A 19,301-nucleotide genomic window follows, 5' to 3' on the forward strand; every position below is an offset into this window, starting at 1 on the left:
AAGAAGCCGAGGCCAACTTGCTACAATCGTTGGTATTAAATCAAAACAAAGACATAATACTCTTTCCTTACAACTTCAAGTGAGTGTTACTGTCTTGTGCATATTCGGTTTCCCTTATTAGTCTAGGTTATGGTAATGTAATTGATGACTTATGCATGCATGCGCAGCTTCCACTATATTCTCCTAGAGATTAAGCTTGAGCAGGGAGTAGTAACCGTCTTAGACTCGAGACAAAAGATCCCCAGGACTATGCGAACATGACTCAAATGCTCGAGAATTAAGTTAAATCGATCATTATCCACCATATCAGCAACTTTGTTCATTTCCTGATATCAAGTAATTGTTTTCTTTGTCTGGCAGGGTTTGGAGAAAATTCACCTCAAAAGCTCCGGGACTGCCGAAGAAGCTGCAATTTAATCACCCGAAAGTAAGTACTATAGTAGCATGTTCCGCGCATCTCCTAGTGATTCAAGCGCTAGTTTCATCAATACCATTTAGCATGCTTGCTTATCAGTTTGATTGACCTCTATTTCTTGTAAAGTGGTTGTGGCAGGAACCCGGGAATAATTACTGTGGATACTACGTTTGCGAGTCCATCTGCTACACGACCTGTGAGCGGGGCTACACTGAAGAACAATATGAAGTGCGTAAGCAATAATATTCACAATTTTATTTTATTACCATCATTTGTGTTGAGTTTCATTTATTCATATATATATATATGTATTGACCCCCTTCTTCAAATTAGATGTTTCGGAAGCGGGATGAACTCCTAGCACCAGATCGTATGCGAGGAATTCAAGAGGAATTGGCGGCATTCTTCCTTGACCACGTGATCGCTGAAAACGGAGAATACTATGTGGACCCTGTGTTCCTACAATTTAATTAGGAGATTGTATTGTAAGAGATAATTATTGTATATATGTAGTCGGTAGTGTCGGATAGATATACGAGAACTTGTTGTTCGACCAATATCTCGGAGAAGGAGAGGTGGTCGATATCACTTCTCTCTGTATGCATATGTTCATGACGATCTTCTGTTTCCTTCATTTGATTACTAGCTAGCGTGTCTACTCCTTTCCATACGTATATAGTACGTAGCGTCGACCAAGCACGGAGATAAGAGAGGACACTTCTCTCTATTAATTAGCTAGCTAACACAATATATGAAACACCTAAATTAACCCCCCGAAACCCCTAAACCACCCCCTTTCAAAAAAAACAAAAACCTCAGCTCCTGCCAGCTGCTGACGCGTGGATGCCTATTGGTTCCGGTTGGTGACACCAACCAGGACAAAAGGCCCTGCCTATTGGTCCCGGTTGGTGGCACCAACCGGGACCAAAGGCCCTCCTGCCTGGGCTCCCCGCACCGGCCACGTGGACGGCCTTTAGTCCCGGTTCGTGTAAGAACCGGGACTAAAGGGCTAGGGCATTAGTAACGACTCTTTAGTCCCGGTTCGCCCTTATGAACCGGGGTAAAAGCCCCTTTTCCTACTAGTGTTTAATAGCTGAAACTTGATGAAGTTTCTAAAACTTATCAAAACGTATTCAAAAGTGTTATTCTTACAAAGCCCTCGTCGCAAGGAATATGAATATGCAAACGAAATATAAATACTAAATCAACGATAATTAGTATGGACTGGAAGGAGTAACATTTAAATTTAAAAGCCAAACAAATAAGCATGAGGGTGAGGTGGAATGGGTAGAGCTGCGAAAAGCTGCTATGCATGGACCCCATGTGCAGCAATTAGGGACTAATCACATAAATGAGTTTACGAATCGTGAAGCAAGGTGTCTGCTCCCACACCTAGGTGTCCCTGCAAATTTCCGGTTAACCATGACATTGTTTACTTAATTTTTGCACCCTTAATTATTGTGTAAACAATGACAGTCGATTAAGTTTGGTCACATGGAAGTATTGCATCTCTAAATTTGTTTGAGTTGTGTGCAGGTGTGGGTTCTAGAGGGTGCATCGACAATGAAAGAGCACAAGTGGAGCTGGTTGTACATGGTGGGGTGGGGCCAACCACAGTCATCGCCGATTGCATGTCATCTCACTAGGAATGTTGTGAATAAACACAAGTCGAGCAATAATAACGGTGTGGCAGAGATCCGTGAGAAGAGAGGAGGAATGTTAATCCTTAGTAGACGTGCATTTGCCTACGTGGAGACGACAGAGCCACTAAATGTTTATAGGTGTTGGTCTTAAAGGTAGCAGTATTGTGTATACATGAGATTTTTGCTACTTACTTTTAACTGTCAAGATCTTCTAGTGTACTGTCAATTCAATGTGTTGTCTATCTTTATGGATTCTTAAAGTGAACTATTTGATCTGAGCATGAATTTGGTTCAGATATGACCATATATTTTGATTGAGAAGCATTTTCTTTCAGCTTGAAGCTATGTTCATGGTTGAAGTAGTGGGGTAGGGTTGGTTGCCAGGCAGCCATGCCCTTTGCCCACCCCGCAAAAAAAAAGACATGCCCTTTGCCCCCGCACTGGGAACATATTTTTCATGTTTTATAAACTTCTCAGTTTTGACACTTCCTATCTTTCATAATGGCACTTTTTGAAATTACAACTTTGAATGTCGGAAACTCGAAGGATTTTTGAATTTTTTTTAATTTAAATTTTAGAAATTAAATTTCCAGAAATTTAGAATTTTGTGAACTTTCAAATTTTGGGGCTTTCAAGAAAGAAAAAACTGAGAAAGGATGCTACATGCATGTAGGCCTCACCAAGAAAAGGAGATGGGAGATAAGGGGGGAACCACACGTGTGCCCCCCCCCCCCCCCCCCCACACACCCGCGCATCCCTCCAGAGTGCGCGGATGTGCGCAATCACCCATCATGGAGCTAATCTTGAAGTCGTGTCCTTAGCCTTTGCATGCATTTCTTAGCTGGTAGTTAATTTATGTTAGCATGCAAATGGTATCCACTGGTCAAAATTATTTGTTGTTTAATCTCACCAAATTGGTGCTCAACATTTAAGACCCTCTTTTTTTTACATCGATAAGACCCTCTTTTGATGTGACATGTACGCATGGATGTCCCTAGGGCCATCTTGTCAACTTGATCCAGCCAATGTCCATTGTTCTCTCTATGAGGAGAAAAGTCTGTCAAGTAAGAATTTTCCCAGTCTGACAGATCGTGGAGTTTTCACAACCATGTATATCTTGCACGCACGGACAAACACAAATCACCACAAGTAGCGCAATCTCTCTACATTGGAGTGAAGGCCACTGGTCGTGCTTGACCGTTGCACGGCACGTGGCGAGGTTGGCAAAGGGGCACTCTCTAGATATCCGACATAATGGGGTCGACGAGACTCCCAACGAGTAGTAAGTTGGCATGCCCAATAGGCCGGCCGAGAGGTCGTCTAGGTTGAAGCCCTTCAAGGTGTGCGGTGTGCCGCACCACGGTCGTGGTGTAAGGTCATCCGATCCATCAGACAAGAACCTCGGGTGCACTGGCAACATCCTCCTCCTTGGCTTCCCGCCGCTAGGGTTAAGTAGATATGTGGCTGGTAGTTCTTTCGTTGTCTCAGGGGAATAGAAGGGGAAGCAACAGAGGTGAGCTCACGACCATGGGAAAATGATAGCTCGGGTGATGTGCGGCGAGTGGTCTCGTCGTAGCCATAACGACCATGGTCGCAAGCGCACTATGGCGTGGGAGGAGAGGATGTGAGGGACATGACAAAATTGTTGAGTTGAGGCTTTTGTGGAGTAATAGGGGGAGGAGTAGCGAGGAGGGCCTTAGCACGACAACGACTTTCCGACTGTCTACTACAACAAGTTTTGCCCGGTTCCGGCGATGGAAGGGCGATGACGGCGACACGCCTTAAGCTCGCTTCAGTGCTTGTAGTTGTTACTGGGCGGTCAATGGATCTAGATGTAATTTTTATTATTTCTGGTGTTCATTGTACTGCCATGATGAAAGATGAATAGATCGAAAGTTTTCTCGTAAAAAATAAAAGACGAGGGCAGCTAGGGTTAGGAGGGGACGCGTGGTATGTTTAGTCGAACTGACTTGTTTTTTCTAATTGTTGTGCAACACTTCATGTGTAACGGAGATAAACCTAATATTGGATGGAAATATTTGATCGGCCTGACGGAAACATTCCATTTGTTAGATGGAAAGAAATCTTGGGTTTGCTGTGAATTTGATCTGTTACCTTAATCGTCACAAGAGAAGAACCCTTAAACATGCATGCATGCATGTGCCGCGACGGAACCTAGCCGGGTGCCAATGTCCGTGCTTGGTGACTACTAGTAGCACACAATGGATATGTACAATCGCTGATCGATCGAGATCACAAGAGCCAATCCGAAGTAGATCGCGCCTGGCTAGCAGAGGCGATCAAGGGTGAGACGACGACACCCTTGGAGTTGCCCACGGACGTCATCGTGAGCATCCTGCTGCGGCTCCCACCGAGCTCCCGGCGGCTGTCCCGCCTCGTCTGCCGGCAATGGCGCGACGCCGTGGACACGCGCACCACGGAGATGCAGAGCCGCGCCAAGCCTCTCGTCGTCACCTCCACGGGCTCCGCGTACGTCCTGGACGATCTATCAACAACAGGGAGCCGCAGAATGCCCCGGAAATTCTGGACCAACGACAACAAAGGCATGAGCGTCGTGGGCACCTGCAACGGTCTGATCTGCCTTTGCGACAACCAGAAGATCGTCGGCGCCATCAGTCTGGTCAATCCGGTCACCGGGGAAAACATGCCCGTCCCGGAGGCGCCGGACTGCGCCAAAGTGAGAGGCCACAGCGTAAGTCCGCACGAGATGTATGGGTTCGCTTACCACCCCACGACGGGCCGGTACAAGATCGTGCATGTCCCGTGCTTCTACGGCGGCAGGGAGGGCAGGAGGAAGTATCACGTGGTGCCGGGACGTCGCCACGGGCAACAGCGCGAGGTGCGAATACAGAGCCGGCATCGTGGGCGTCAACGGCACCATGTACTGGGTCGCAGAAGGAACGAACAGGGTCATGGCGTTCGACCTCGACGACGAGCGTCTCACGTTCGTCGAGCCACCGCCGCCGCTGGATGCGCCGTCTCACAGCTGGCACCTGACGGAGGTGCGGGGGAGGTTGGGGATCATCTGCTCCGTCTCTCTCTCTCAGGTGACAGGTTGAAGCTTGAGGTACTACTACGTATCATTAAGTTGTTTTTCTCATTTAAAATTTCTTTTGCGGGATTTTTTCATTCAAATAAATATGACACTGTTGACCTACACCGTACCGCTCTAAACATTGAGTTTGGTCACATGAACCTTAAGCTTTGCGATTTTATTAAAGCACATCTAGATGTGCCCTAAAGTTTTACTAGATGTGCAGGTGTGGGTTTGAGATGGCTCAACGAATATGCGAGAACACAAATGGACCCGCCGCAGGTACATCGTGCAGAGCGCGAGAGACATGTCGTATGGGATGTGGCATCTCACAAGGCCACACTTTGCTCACAGCGAGTACCTCCTTACACAGAGGTTGACACGGTCAATTTGTGACGTGTATAAACACAAGCCGGGCGACGACGGCGTGGTGGAGATCAGCCAGAGGAGCGGAGGGACGACGATAGTCCTCGACATGAAATCTGATTGCTTCTACAACTACAACCATAACCAGGTGTTCGCATACGTGGAGACGACGGAGCCGCTAAGTGTTTACAAGCGCTCGTCTTGAAATGATATATAGCACAACCACACTAGTAGAAAAGGAGGCTTTTGTCCCGGTTGGTAAGGGCCTTTAGTCCCGGTTTTTGAACCGGGACTAAAGGGTCGTTACTAATGCCTCCCCCTTTAGTCCCGGTTCTTACACGAACCGGGACTAAAGGCCGTCCACGTGGACGCTTCACCTTTAGTCCCAGTTGGTGTTATCAACCGGGACTAAAGAAAATTTTATGATATTTTTTAAAAAAAAACTTTTGCGGATTTTTTTTAAATTTTCAAATTTTTGAATTATTTTAACCTCTAATCTCTAATCACCACCCCTCATCACTGCTCAATTTATCCTCTAATCTCTAATCTCTAATCACCCCTTATCATTCCAAATCGACTAAAGGGCCCAGGTGAACCGGGACTAATGCCTTAGCCGCACGAACCGGGACCAATGCTCACATTAGTCCCGGTTCGTGACTGAACCGGGACTAATGTGAATATTGCCCTGTGACCAAAGCCCTGTTTTGTACTAGTGCTAGTATGATTGGGTCTACATAATATTTGCTAGTCAATATGTTATATGTATCGTCTATATATGTTATATGTATTTACATAGTACAAGCGCTTGTCAATATGTTATATGTATCGTCTATATATTTTATGGATTCTTATCGTGAATAAATTTGGTCTGAGCATGCATTTGGGTAGATATGACCAAATATTCTGATTTACAAGTGTTGCCTTTCAGCTTTTACCTACGTTCATGGTTGAAGTGGTGCATTTAGCTTCTGCACGAATTTATTAGCTCAATGCCATTGTGTCAAAGGAGAAATATTGTCAATTTTTTCCAGAGAAAAGGATAATACCATCTGTGTACATGAATTTAAGGACTTTTGAAACTTTTAAAATTATAACTTTGAGAAAATGAACTTCCAAGAATTTTTTTAAGGACTGTGCTAACAACCAGTCGACTGGTTCCTTCGATCCACTTCTCCCGCTTCGTTCCCCTCCCCTTCTTCCGTTATTTCTTTCTGGCGCTCCGCACGATCAACTCCTCCGTTATTTTTTTCTAGCGATCCGCACGGTCGAGTCAATCTCCTTTGATCCACTTCTCCCGCTTCGTTCCCCCCCTCCCCCGGCGTGGTAAAAAAAGTAAAAAAAAAAGACATACGAGGTGGGACTCGAACCCACTACCTATGGTTCACCATATTTGTTCATAACCACCTGACCTAGCTTAAATTCCAGCTATAATGAGGTTGGATAATATTTATACATGTACGTGACGCGACCATGAGAAACCATTTTCTTTCTTTTCTTTTTTACAGATTTTTTCTTCCTTTTTGTACTGTCTTTTGTTTTGTTTTTCTAGATAGTCAGCTGCTTTGTTAGTATATACGACATAGTGGTAACTTTTTTTCTAAAGTACATTATGGCAACTTTAACCTAAAAAAAGTTGTTGACGTACCTCGGTAATTTATGCGTAATAACATGATAATTTTTGCACCATAGACCTGGTAATTATGTGCAACACATACCTGACAACTCAAGCACAAACACCGAGGTAAAATTTAACCCCGGAGAAAAAATTGTTAAGCTCCGAACCTGATAACTCATACACAAACATCACGCCCCAATAACTTTTTCATAAAAAGCATGGTAATTTATACGCCACGAACCTGATACTCGTGGACAAAAGACCACATAAGTTATCGAGGGTATGTTTTCAAACAACTTCCTTCCCACGGTCAAAGTTATCATGGTGTTTGTACATGAGTTATCAAGTCCACGGTGCGTGCAGAGTTATTGGGGGGGGGGGGGTATGTTTTCGAACAACTTCCTCCCCTCCCACCACCCCCGGACCAACGTTACCGTGGTATTTACGCGTAAGTTATCACGTATATGTTGCGTACAATACCATACTATTTACACCGTAGTTATCAGTGATGTTTTTAAACAGCTCCTCCGCGGGTCAAAGTTATCACGGTGTCTGCGCATCAGTTATCAGGGTTGTGGTGTGTAAAAAATCATGCTATTTACGCAGAAGGTGTAGGAGGATGTCTTCAACTTTTTATCCTGGGTCAAAGTTATCACCGTGTTTGGGCATGAGTTATCAGGTTTATGGTGTGTAAAATTATCATGCTATTTATGCATAAGTTATTGAAGGGTGTATTATCCCACATGTAGCCCGATAACTACAAAAATTAACCATGTTGATAACTATATTACATCTAGCCCGATAACTGCATAGTGACCAGGTTGGTAACTATAATACATCTAGTCCGATAACTACAAAATAACCTTATTGGTTATTATTACACATAGTAACTATGTTGTGAGGTGGTGCATCTTGGCAATCTTCAAAATTTTGGTCCAGGAGAGGACGGCCGGTGGACACTCCCAATCTACTCAACTCCTCCCAAATCAAGTACAAGCTGAAGCATTGTTTTCAGAATTCATTGAACATTGTTTTCCTTGATCTAAGATTATTTCTTATGAATCCTCATCATCGCATGATTACATAGAATAAAAAAATAAAAAATCTCCCGAGTCAAAGTAACCGTGGTATTTGTACGTAGTTTCTTATGACTACGTCGATTAAATTACCATGCGATTTACATCGAAATTACCGGGGGTATGTTTCAACAATTTTGCCCCCTCGCCAAAGTTATGAGGATCGAGGCACATAAGTTATTAGATCCGCGGTGTGTGAGTTATCATGCTAAGCACACAACAGTTACCGGGGAATACTTCATCACCCCCCCCCCCCCCCCACACACACACACACACATCAACAAAGTTATCAGGATCGAGGCACATAAGTTATTAAATCTGTGGTGTGTGAGTTATCATGCCAATCACACAACGGTTACTAGGGAATACTTCATCACCCCCCCCCCCCCCCCACATCGCCAAAGTTATCAGGGCCGAGGCACATAAGTTATCAGATATGTGGTGTCTGAGTTATCATGCTATTCACACAATAGTTACCAGGGGATACTTCATCACCCCCCCCCCCCCCCCCCGCCGCGCCGCCAAAATTATCAACACCGAGGTACATAAGTGTTCTCATGGTGTCTCAAACTATAACATACAAAAAAGACTGAAATCAATTTATAAGTATACACTAGTAGAAAAAAGGCATTAATCCCGGTTCCTAAGGGCCTTTAGTCCCGGTTCTGCAACCGGGACTAAACAATCGGGACTAAGGGCCCCACTTTTAGTCCCGGTTGTGTTACGAACCGGGACTAAAGGAGCTTCACGTGGCCGCTGTGGGGCGCCCAGGTAGGAGGACCTTTAGTCTCGGTTGGTAACACCGACCGGGACTAAAAGGCAGCCACGCGTCAGCAGCTGCCAGGCACTGGGTTTTTTTATTTTTTTAAGGAGGGGTTTAGGGTTTTGGGGGGTTTTGGGGTTTCATACCGAACGTTTGGAAATTAGTTGATGTTATCGTGTTGTTTGTATGTAAGTTATCAGCTCTCGTGTGTATGTATTATCATGCTACTTACACACAAGCTATCGTGCTATGTTGTCCAACAAGTTTTTTTTCATTAAAAATTATCAAGGTGTTTGTACGTGAGTTATCAGCTCTGTTATTTATATATTACCATGCATGCTACATACACACAAGTTATCACCATATATTTTTAACAACTTTTTTTTCCTTTTCAAAAGGTTATCATGATATTTGTATGTGAGTTATTAGTTCTATTATGCGTATATTATCATAATATTTTATAGAAATTGTCAGGGTATGTTTTTAAATAATTTTCATCCCAGGGTGAAAAGTTACTGAGTGTGTTTCAAAAACTTTTCCCTGGGTAAAAATTACCATTGATTTTTTTGTGGGTGTAAAATTACCTCATAGAAATCTCCACCATGAGTACAAAAAAATACCTCATACAAATCCCCACTTGTAAATGGCATGGCTCGGAGAAAGTAGAAATTTTTTTTGATCATTACATAAGTACAAAAATAACCTAGCCCATACCTAATCAAAACATGGAGTCGGTCTAGATGGTTACTTAGTGGAATATTAAAACATGCATCCTCCCAGGTCAAAGGAACGAATCCTACCAGCAGCTCTCTTTTTGGTGACAATGTTGCGATTTTAATGCAACTAAATTAGTGCCGGTAGATCGTAATCAATCATGATTTAATGCGAGCGAAATTGAAACCTATGATTTTAATGCCAGGAAATTAGCGCCGTGAGATCGGGATCGGACGAAGATCAGATCGTTCGGATCTGTTGCAAAATTACAGTCGGCGGGAGAATAGCTTTCTTGTTTTTTTAACTTCTAAATTTCCTGAACAAAAAATTTCTGAACAAAACTTCCGCCAGATTCAACAACGGCAGAGAGAATGCCGCTGCGACAGGGATAAACATGGAGGGAAAAAAACAAGCCACAAGCTCGTTACTGGCGCCAAAGGGGGGGGACATATATAACACTGATTCCCAAGGGCTAACCTTCCGCCATCAATGCCGCTAGTTACATACATCACCACCACCACCGGAAAAGGCAGGAAGAAGACAACATTACGTCGATACCAACACAAAGATACGCGAAGCCTTGCCCAGATCCGAAGGGCCCGAGATGGCAAAGACGCCGCCTAGCAGATCAAAGAATGACAGCTCAATGGGAGATTGGAGGAAGCTTTTTCGGCCCCGCCTTCACCACCACTAGAGTTGAAGCCATGGACAACCAAAAATCTAACTACGGCATCTAGAGTATTCAGCGCACGCGGAAACAAGCTTTCATAGTTCCCCTCCCTCCCACTGTTGCTGGAGCAGGCAACGGCGATGACTGCTCAATGGGAGATTTGAAGGAAGCTTTTTCAACCCAAAAAATAAATTGCAATTTAATTCAGTGAAAAATGTAACTTGCAATTTTCCATACAAATTTCTTGAAAATTGTAAGTTGCACTTTTTACTAAACTAAAGCACCACTTTTCAAAGTTGATTGGTACTATACAAAAATCTCAGTCGTCTCAGAATTAGGAAAACCGTTACACATATTCACTCATGTAATTGCTTTTCGTTAAATATGAAAAATAAGTTAGTTCGTTTGATGTCCTTTACATATCAATACCCCTCCACCGTTAGTTATCATCAATATTGTTAAGGACTAATTGACTATGGGTGTTTTTTCTCAAAAGGAGGATGACCCCCGGCCTCTGCATCTAGAAGGTGCATGCAGTTATTTTATTATTTATTCACGAAGACCTTACAAAGCAGTACATCAATATGTCTGAATCCGCCATCTTGACAACATCTGTCGCTACTCCTATCCACTTGTTGAAGGAGTGCAGAAATATTGAGCCAAATACCCAGATCTCTCGCCTAAGCCTAACAACTAAAACCCCCAGTGGCCACAATTTAGACCCCACGAGTCTACGAAGTGCCTTTTGAATTCAACAAACTAGTTAGAACGATTTTCTTATAGATAAAATACACAAGAAACAAGGTTATGGCTGGTGACAAATATAAGTGATGGACAAGTCAAGATATGTTATAATTTGTGTTTTTTGCTTGTTGTTCTAGTGGATCTGACTACATGATAGTGATTGACAGGTGTATCCACTTAAGGACAACTTCAACACGGTGGCACACTAAATGTCCGCGGACACATCCGGACGTGTCCGTGAAGAGCGCTAGGAGCGAAGGTCAACCAACCGTAGTCATCAAATCCAGAGTGGTCTGGGCGAACCTAAAGAAAAAAATATGGGATTTGGTACACCGGGCTGCCCCGGGCAACGAAACCCATTTGACGCTCATTGCCTCAAATGGCGATTCGCACAAAGAGGCAAAGAGCGAACCTGATTTGGTCCGGCCATTAGCTAGGTAGGTGCTATAGCAATCCTGCTTTTGGTAACCTGGAAGGCCTTGTTCAGCTTTTTACTGATTTTGGAAACCTTCTAGAAGGTTTTGATCTATTTGTTTTGTTTTATGTTGTTTCCTTCATGGATTTTTTAAAAAAAAAATTCTATTATTTTCTCTTTTTTTTGAAAAAAATGTTCCTGAAATGTTCAAGATGTTCGCATTTTCAGGAATTTTGTTCAAATTTTCAGAATTATTCGCGTTTCCCTAATTTTGTTCTCGCTTTTCAATAAAAATCCATTTTGTAAGAAATGGTTGAAATGTTCAAATTTCGGTGGACTTTTTGAAGTACTGTTCGTTTTTGTTCTTTCATAAAAATATTGGTATTTTTTAAAAAAATCGTAAAAAATTATGTTTTCAATAAACTTTACTTTCTATATTTAACACACATTTTTCGGATTTTTCAAAAAACATGTTAAAAGTGTTTTTAAGAAAATTTAAAAAAACAGAATTTCAGAAAATGTTCCCAGGTTTAAAAAAACATTCTATATTTTCTATAGGACCACAATAGAAAAACTAATAATTATAAACCAATAAATAAAAGATAGAAAAGGCTAAAACCCAACAAAACGACAGGGGAAAAAATGGCAGTACGTCACTTCTTGTACCGTAGCCTAAAATGGGCCGGCCCAATCGGACCTCCCTGTTCGTCGCCCTGTCTATTTGACACATCCCGGTCCAGAAAAAAAAAAGGTTTCGTCCCCGATTCCACTGGAGGGGCGTGCGGTATCTTCTCCTGCGACGCGCCGCCGCCTTCAGGACGCCGGCGTGCTCTTCCTCCCCCGGCCTTCTCTCCGGAGGTACCTCGACGCCGCCCTGGCGTACGCGCCACCACGCCTTCTTGATTTTTTTTCCTTTTGCTGGGACAGCGATGGCGCCCTGGCGTGCCTGAATCCTTTCACCTTGGCTGCACTTGTTTCCTGAAGAAGAAGAAAAAATACTGTCGCCATCCCTACCTAGCTTAGCTTACTTGGATTTTTTTTTACATCGCCCAGCTGAAAGTTTACAGAAAGAAGCTATGAGGGCTCCTGGTCATGCTAAGAAGGTACTCCCTCCGTTCCAAAATAGATGACCCAACTTTATACTAACTTTATATGGAGGGAGTAATTCCGATGGACCAGCTGCCTTTTGTTCATCAGATATCATTATCCTGATGGTTAGGTTGCAGACTGGTGCCATTGGCCATAAACAACTACACTCTCTGCTGCTCTAATTGGAACTGAGAACTTGTATGTCAGTATGTATTCACAACCACATTAACATTTTCACAGGTGAAAAATGTGACGAACATGTAATTGACGGCAAGCGGGGCATGATCTACATTCCAGACCAGAAGGTTTGTGTCTATTCTTTTTTTTATTCAAGAGTTGTGAAGTTTAAATTAACCTGTTGGTATACTAATCTGCTTCATGTTTTTATTACTGAAGATTTCAAAATTGACCTTAACAAGCGACATAAAAGGTCTGAAGCGGGCGCTCCGTGACGCCAAGAAAAGCAAGGGGCATTCGAAGAAGCAAAAGGTCAACCCTGAGTGAATAATACAGTCATCGTATAGTGTCGAACATATTCTGTTAATGCTTGTTCCAGAGTTATTGTAAGTCTGCATTGCGGTACGGAGTCAGCTAGGTAGTTTTGTTTCTATTGATTTTTTAGGTGTAATGGGGCTTACGGTGCTATATGTCATGGTTCGTGTTCTTGGCCTTGGTCACCGACTCACCGTAATATACTAATATTGTCCATATTCTTTGGCTACAGTCACTACTGTAGGTCTTCATCATCGATCAAAATAAAGTTTCAGTGTGCTTGCTTCAGAGTTGATGTGACAAGTCAGCTAAATAACGTTCTGTTTAGATCTAAACGCTAACGGAGCTGCAACTTCAACTTTTTTAACTTCATGTTTCTTTAACTATATTTTGTGTTGTGTACTGTTTTCCATATCTGCCGTGATAAATCATCGATCTTCCAGTTCTGTAAGAGTCCACTCAGTACAGATTTCCATTCGCTACCAGCCGCTAACACAACTCTGTTTCAACATTTTATTTTCAGCTGAGGAAGAAGAAGAAGCTCGCTCCCAAGAGCGCAAAATGAAGGCGAGTGAAAGCGATGACCCAAGTGACACACACCAGCTGAACCAGTTGTCTCCTTAGCGTCTTAAGATCATGGAATTTAAGCTTTGTATACTAGCTACCTGCAACTTACTGCTGGGTTTTAACGCCTTAATCATCCCAGGAATCTTTTGAGAGTAATTTCTGCCAAATGCAGTGTCTTGTGTATGGGTTTTGTAGCAAATTATACTTTTTATGAGTAGATTTTTAAGTGTAGTACTGCTATTCGCACCATCTTATCTCAATATAGCAACCACCGCCTATCAAACAACAACTTTTTTGTAGAAAGGGGGTTGAGGGTGGGAAGAGAGGGAAAATTAGTTTTTTTTTTCATCTTAAAGCAAGGCTTTATTACTAATCATAGTTAGGCGTTTCGCCCCGTGCAAACTCAGCGGCTAATCAGCAAATTTTGGCAGATGTTGCCTTGCTCCCTGCCAATCACAGTAGACACATCAGTGTAGTCCAACTGGCAGTCTGCACAACCCTTAGACTATGGATACACACATATGTACACCTGACAAATTCTGTCATATAAACAAGAAATGGTAATTCATAAACTGATCGAACTGAAATGTCATGGGTGACTACACCGACTCATCTAGCTAGATATTTAGTCATGGCTAAAACAGGGGAATCCACAAGCCCACATCAAGAAACAATCAGTTGTACAATCAAATCAACTGCAACATCAAATTGCAGCAAGTTGATTCTTGTCTACAAACTACAACAAGTGGCATTCTGATGGAACAGTTTCAGAAGCCACTCCACATGGACTCTAAGCATCTAAACATAATACACTGCTAGAAGAAAAACAAGTATAGACACAATGACAGAAGCATTCCCCCGTTACTTGGTTCCCAACTCTAGGGCCATCCATCTCTCTCTAAACAAAAAAAAAAACCAGGGCCATCTTGTTTGATTCTTCATTATCATAATCAACTTATTATGAAAGAATTGCCTGACGCTATCAGCCCAAATAATGTTCATAACTCGCCCTGGCATGCGGAAGGAGAGGTCTGTCCATCAGTAAACACCTTAACAGAGCAGAGCGTTCCTCCAGCTTCATCCGCGAACGTTATCTTCCTACGTTTCCTCGGCGCTTGTGGATGTGGAACAGCCTTCTTTCCCTCCAGCGTCTGTAATTAGGATTTTAGTAGTGGTGAGCGGTGACACAAATGCAAGCTGAGAGTTCAGAAAACACTGCAGTACTATTAAACAAGCTTAAAAGCAGGAATACCAACCAATATTTTGCAAAAGCGGTTGCAATCCTTGTTCATTATAGACAACCATTTCCTTGTAGTTCTCTCGACATCTAATGCATCCTTGGATGCTGCTCTCATCTGTGAATGATAATCATAAGATATCAGTCAAGTATCTGACCAGATTAGAGTTGGGAAGTAGCTGTGAACTTCAAACAGCTCCTAATTCATGATCTGACAATATCTTAAGCTCTGGTAAGCCTAAACAAGTCCCTCATAATTCCAAGGAAAGAAGGTAGACTTGCACTAATTAACGCACAGACAGGATAAAGCACATTTAAGTACACCAATAATTAATAAGGCATGTGATATTTTCAGTCCCAACAGATGGTTTACATTCAGAACCGCAAATGTAAATCAACTGTAAATTCTGCTGTACAACAAGAAACTAACTTTGAACAAATCATAGCATCATAGTACTAGTAAGGGAAGGAGCTTTAGCTTTATATTATGTGATATAAATAGAAGCAGCTAACAGAAACAAAATTAGAGAAACGCAGAAAGACAAATCTGAAATACAACTTTTGTGCTCCAAAGCCAATATATGATGTAACTTCATGGAGCAACAATTATTATCTACTTATTTTGTTGGATCATCAATCGGTTGCACAGCAGTAAAATCAAATGAGTTCACAAGTATCTAGTACAATTAATAATGTCTCACCTCGGCAGTGTTAAAACTGGGAAGCAAAGAATGTGATTCCGATGACAAATTTGCGTCCACTAAACTTCTCATGTGCTTCAAGCTCCTGATAAGATTTGCTGCAATGTTCTCTATATCATGCATCTGCCTTTGTGAAAACTCAACAGCTTTCTCAGTGTCCAAAAGAACAGATGGACTTGTCATCTGAGGAGATGGAGATTCTGTTGACTTGACATCTCCTTTGCTTGTGGAGACAGAAGTTTTGCTCTTAAGTTTGCTGTCTGTGGTTACCATAGATTGGTCTTCAAGATTAATCTTTCTCTCTGAAAACAGCAATGGTAACATGAACAATAAGAAATACTATAAAATTAACTACTCTGCTAAAAAAACACTACAGATAGCATAGATTGCTTACTCGTCCTTTGGACTCCACACAAATCAATATCAGCCCAAGCATTGCAAAACTTCTCCTGACAAGCTGGTGACATAGTCTGAAAAAAAAGGATAGTGTAAAAGATGAGAAACTCGTTCACAACTATTCTTTGAAACATGATTAAAAGAGCTCTGCAGACCTTTCTCTTGGACAACAGTTTTTTTGGAGTATGAACTTCAATTGATCCTTCATCAATGGAAGAATCAGACGCCCTAGTTTGCCCATCAGTTCCCAGGCAGGATGGAGTTGAAATTGAAGCTTCAGCAGAAATTTCCTGTGTTTCTTCAAGATTAGAGGAGCTATCTGATATTGCACATCCAGTTTTGCCCATGTTAACACAAGCCTGGGATAACTCTTGTTGAACAACAAATGCTTCTCTTGATTCTTGATCATTAACAGATCTACAAATGTCAACATTCATTGTACCACTTAGCTGATTCATATCCTTTGATGGCTCATCCATGTTGGCAAGTAAGATGTGACCATCATGTGAAACATCTGCTACAGTTGGTGGGCTCAGAATCACAACAGTATCTGGAACTACAACAGAAGTTTTTGTTTCAAAACAATTCCGCTGCACATGATTATTCAGAGCATCATAAACTATATTTTCTAGCCGCCCATCCTGAGCGTCAAAATGAGCAGTATGAGCCAAATCAAGAGTTTTGTCATAAGCGAAATTGTAGCCTGTGGCTGCTTGTTCAACATTCATATGCAGTAATATATCCTGTGTTTTCACATCATGGCAGACTAGTGAATCTGATTGACCCTCCACCGGCATCTGCACAACCTCCTCAAGTGAAGTACAAATCTTGTCTGTGCTTCCACATGAATCAGGTTGCATGACTACCAATGTGCGCCTCACATATGTTTTAAACTCATTAATTGGAGAAGACTCTTCCACAGGTTTTATGCTTTCTGATGTATTGACCTGAACAACTTCTGGATACCTGTATTCATTGTTATCTGTCTGATCATCACAAGAACGATTAACAGAAGACAACAGAAACTCATTCCCAACAGAAGACTTATTCACATCTGAATTACTTGTATCATCCAATGATTTCTGATGGTTGCACACTTCATCAATGGGATCTAGTGAAGAAAAATTGTGATCCGTCTTTTTTTGCTCCACATTGTCATGCAAATGTGCTTCGGTGTCAGAAACATCCTGTTCAATCGGTTGGGTGATGAAACCAGGCTGCTGTCCACATCCATTATCTTCTATGGGAAACTGATGCAGCACAACAGATAGATGGTCACCGGTGTGAAATACTGTATTTTCCATTTCGGCAGAGCAGATGTCCTCTCCAGCTATTTCTTCATTATGTTCTGCAAGTACAGAAAAAAACAAAATTTGTCAGTTTTGATGCAAAAAGGATCCCCAAAAAGGTTTGCTTCAAGAAAAAAGTAATGGCTGAAAGACAGAAGTCATGTGGATTGATCTTCAATACTGAGATAACAAAGAACTGGAATATAAGAATTTTATTTGGATAACAATACCCACCAATAGCAATTCTGCAGTGCTCTTGATCTACAGCTCTTGTTTCAACCTTCACTGTCATTAAGTCATGGAGTGTTGACTCAAATAGGATAGTTTGTACAGGACTGACTTCATCTCCCTTTGGTGATGTATCAACTGGTTTCGTAGCATGTGGAGAAGATGATGCATCCATCTTTCTTTCTGCTTTACAAGGTGGTATCTTTTCCTTCTTCTGTTTCAAAGCAATAAGAGGCTCATCAAGATCAACTTCCTCATCTGATCTTTCATCCCCAAAATCCCCACACTGAGACTGATTCTTAGTGCCAGATTCTTCAGAAATAGCTTTTGGAGCCTTCTTATTCTTAGGTTTACACCGAGCTCTGAGATCCTTGAGTTCTGAGGGTGAAGTTAAGGCAGATTCTTCAGAATCAATCATCTCAGTCTTGACAGGGTTTAAACTGGTGAAATCCACTTCATAACTGTCACTGTATATATCACTTAATACACGGGTCTTCTTGAATTTTGCGGGTCTTCTGAGGGTCAAATCTATTCTGTTAACCACGCAAGACATCGTGGCTAAATGACAGTCGACTGATTGAGCGCCTTATTTGTAGCAAAATCTATTCAGGGAAGCAATAAAAGGGCCCCTGTAGACATTAAAAAAATAGGTGTTATAACCAAGTAAATGGGTGCGGATAAGCATCAATATCTTCACTAGAAATGAAGCCGTCTTTCAAAAACAGACACCATATTATGATATTCATGGAAGCATCTTCGAAGAATCACAATATGTTTGAGGGCATTGCAATTAGCTTGTGTATTCTTCATAACAGAGCAGAAGAAGAAAAAAGAGCTTGGCACAAGATTAAAAAACAGAGCATAAAAGTAAAATCTTTTACAGTAATAAACAGCTGTGCTTCCAGTAGGGGAAAGCCCTCAAATTTGTCATCAATCTTACAAGTACGAATCCCTCAACAAGCTCTAGCTCTGAGCCTGCTGTTACTGCTAGTCTATGACCCACCCACCGGCCTAGAATGTGCTACTAGCTCACAAAAGTTGCAACTTTACAAGAGTCCCAGCCATGGCGGATTCAACGCAGCCCACACACAGATCTACCAGTGCTACAACTCATTTCATCGGCTTGAGATGCGAAAAATAAACACAGATCTAGACCCTGCCGGTACCTGAACCTGAAGAACCACCGGCCCCAGGGAAATCGAGGAAGAGCCGCGGGACGGTCGGCGTCGAGCTCGAAGAGGGCGACCGCCCGCTCCGTCCGGGGAGGCGCCGGCCTTGAGGAGGGAGGGGCTGAAGGAGGACGGGGGGAGCGGCGGCGGGCAGAGATCTCGGTGCCGGAAGTGGAACCCTACTCTGCTTCTCGACTCTGGATATCGCCGTATGTATGAGGGGGGTGGAGGGGGGGAGGCGGCTTGGCGCGAAGGAGGGGGGGCGAGGGGAAGTTGGCGCCACGGTTGGTGTTGGTTGGCGGGAAGGGGAGCGAAATTTTGTAGCGGCTGGCGGCAGCCCGCGCCCGCCTGGACAGGGTTTGGGCTCGACTTCGGATTCGGGACAACAAAAGGTCGAGGAGAGACGTGGCGTGGAGAAAGACGCGTATATTCAAGTCGATCAACTTTGTAGGAACATCCTTATGAAAATTGATAATTACACATAGATCATTGTAGATTTTTTTTTTTGCGGGTACAGATCATTGGAGAAATCGACGACGGCTTCCTCACACGCTGGCCGGCGGCGCGCCGTGAGCGAATTTCAATGGGCCCTCTGGATCTCCGAGACACCATCGCAATAAGGAAAACGGTGTTGACGCAACGGATGGAAAGTCGTCG

The 19,301-nt window shown here is 42.7% G+C and overlaps 1 protein-coding gene and 1 pseudogene across 1 annotated transcript; one reads left to right on the forward strand and one right to left on the reverse strand.

Annotated features, from left to right (window-relative positions):
* Nucleotides 1-12,241: 12,241 nt before the first annotated feature.
* On the forward strand, nucleotides 12,242-13,858 carry LOC109767629 (ribosome production factor 2 homolog; annotated as a pseudogene).
* A 429-nt stretch (nucleotides 13,859-14,287) lies between these two features.
* LOC109767621 (uncharacterized) lies at nucleotides 14,288-18,882 on the reverse strand. Its single transcript, XM_020326363.4, has 7 exons — nucleotides 18,642-18,882; nucleotides 17,482-18,104; nucleotides 16,114-17,306; nucleotides 15,957-16,032; nucleotides 15,563-15,864; nucleotides 14,881-14,979; nucleotides 14,288-14,775 (listed from the first exon to the last, which is right to left on the reverse strand). The coding sequence occupies exons 2-7, from the start codon at nucleotides 18,026-18,028 to the stop codon at nucleotides 14,623-14,625; spliced, it is 2,370 nt and encodes a 789-aa protein (XP_020181952.1). The 5' UTR covers nucleotides 18,029-18,104; nucleotides 18,642-18,882; the 3' UTR covers nucleotides 14,288-14,622.
* Between the last annotated feature and the right edge of the window lie 419 nt (nucleotides 18,883-19,301).

This window comes from Aegilops tauschii, chromosome 2 (genome assembly GCF_002575655.3).
Source record: "Aegilops tauschii subsp. strangulata cultivar AL8/78 chromosome 2, Aet v6.0, whole genome shotgun sequence".
Lineage (NCBI taxonomy): Eukaryota > Viridiplantae > Streptophyta > Magnoliopsida > Poales > Poaceae > Aegilops > Aegilops tauschii.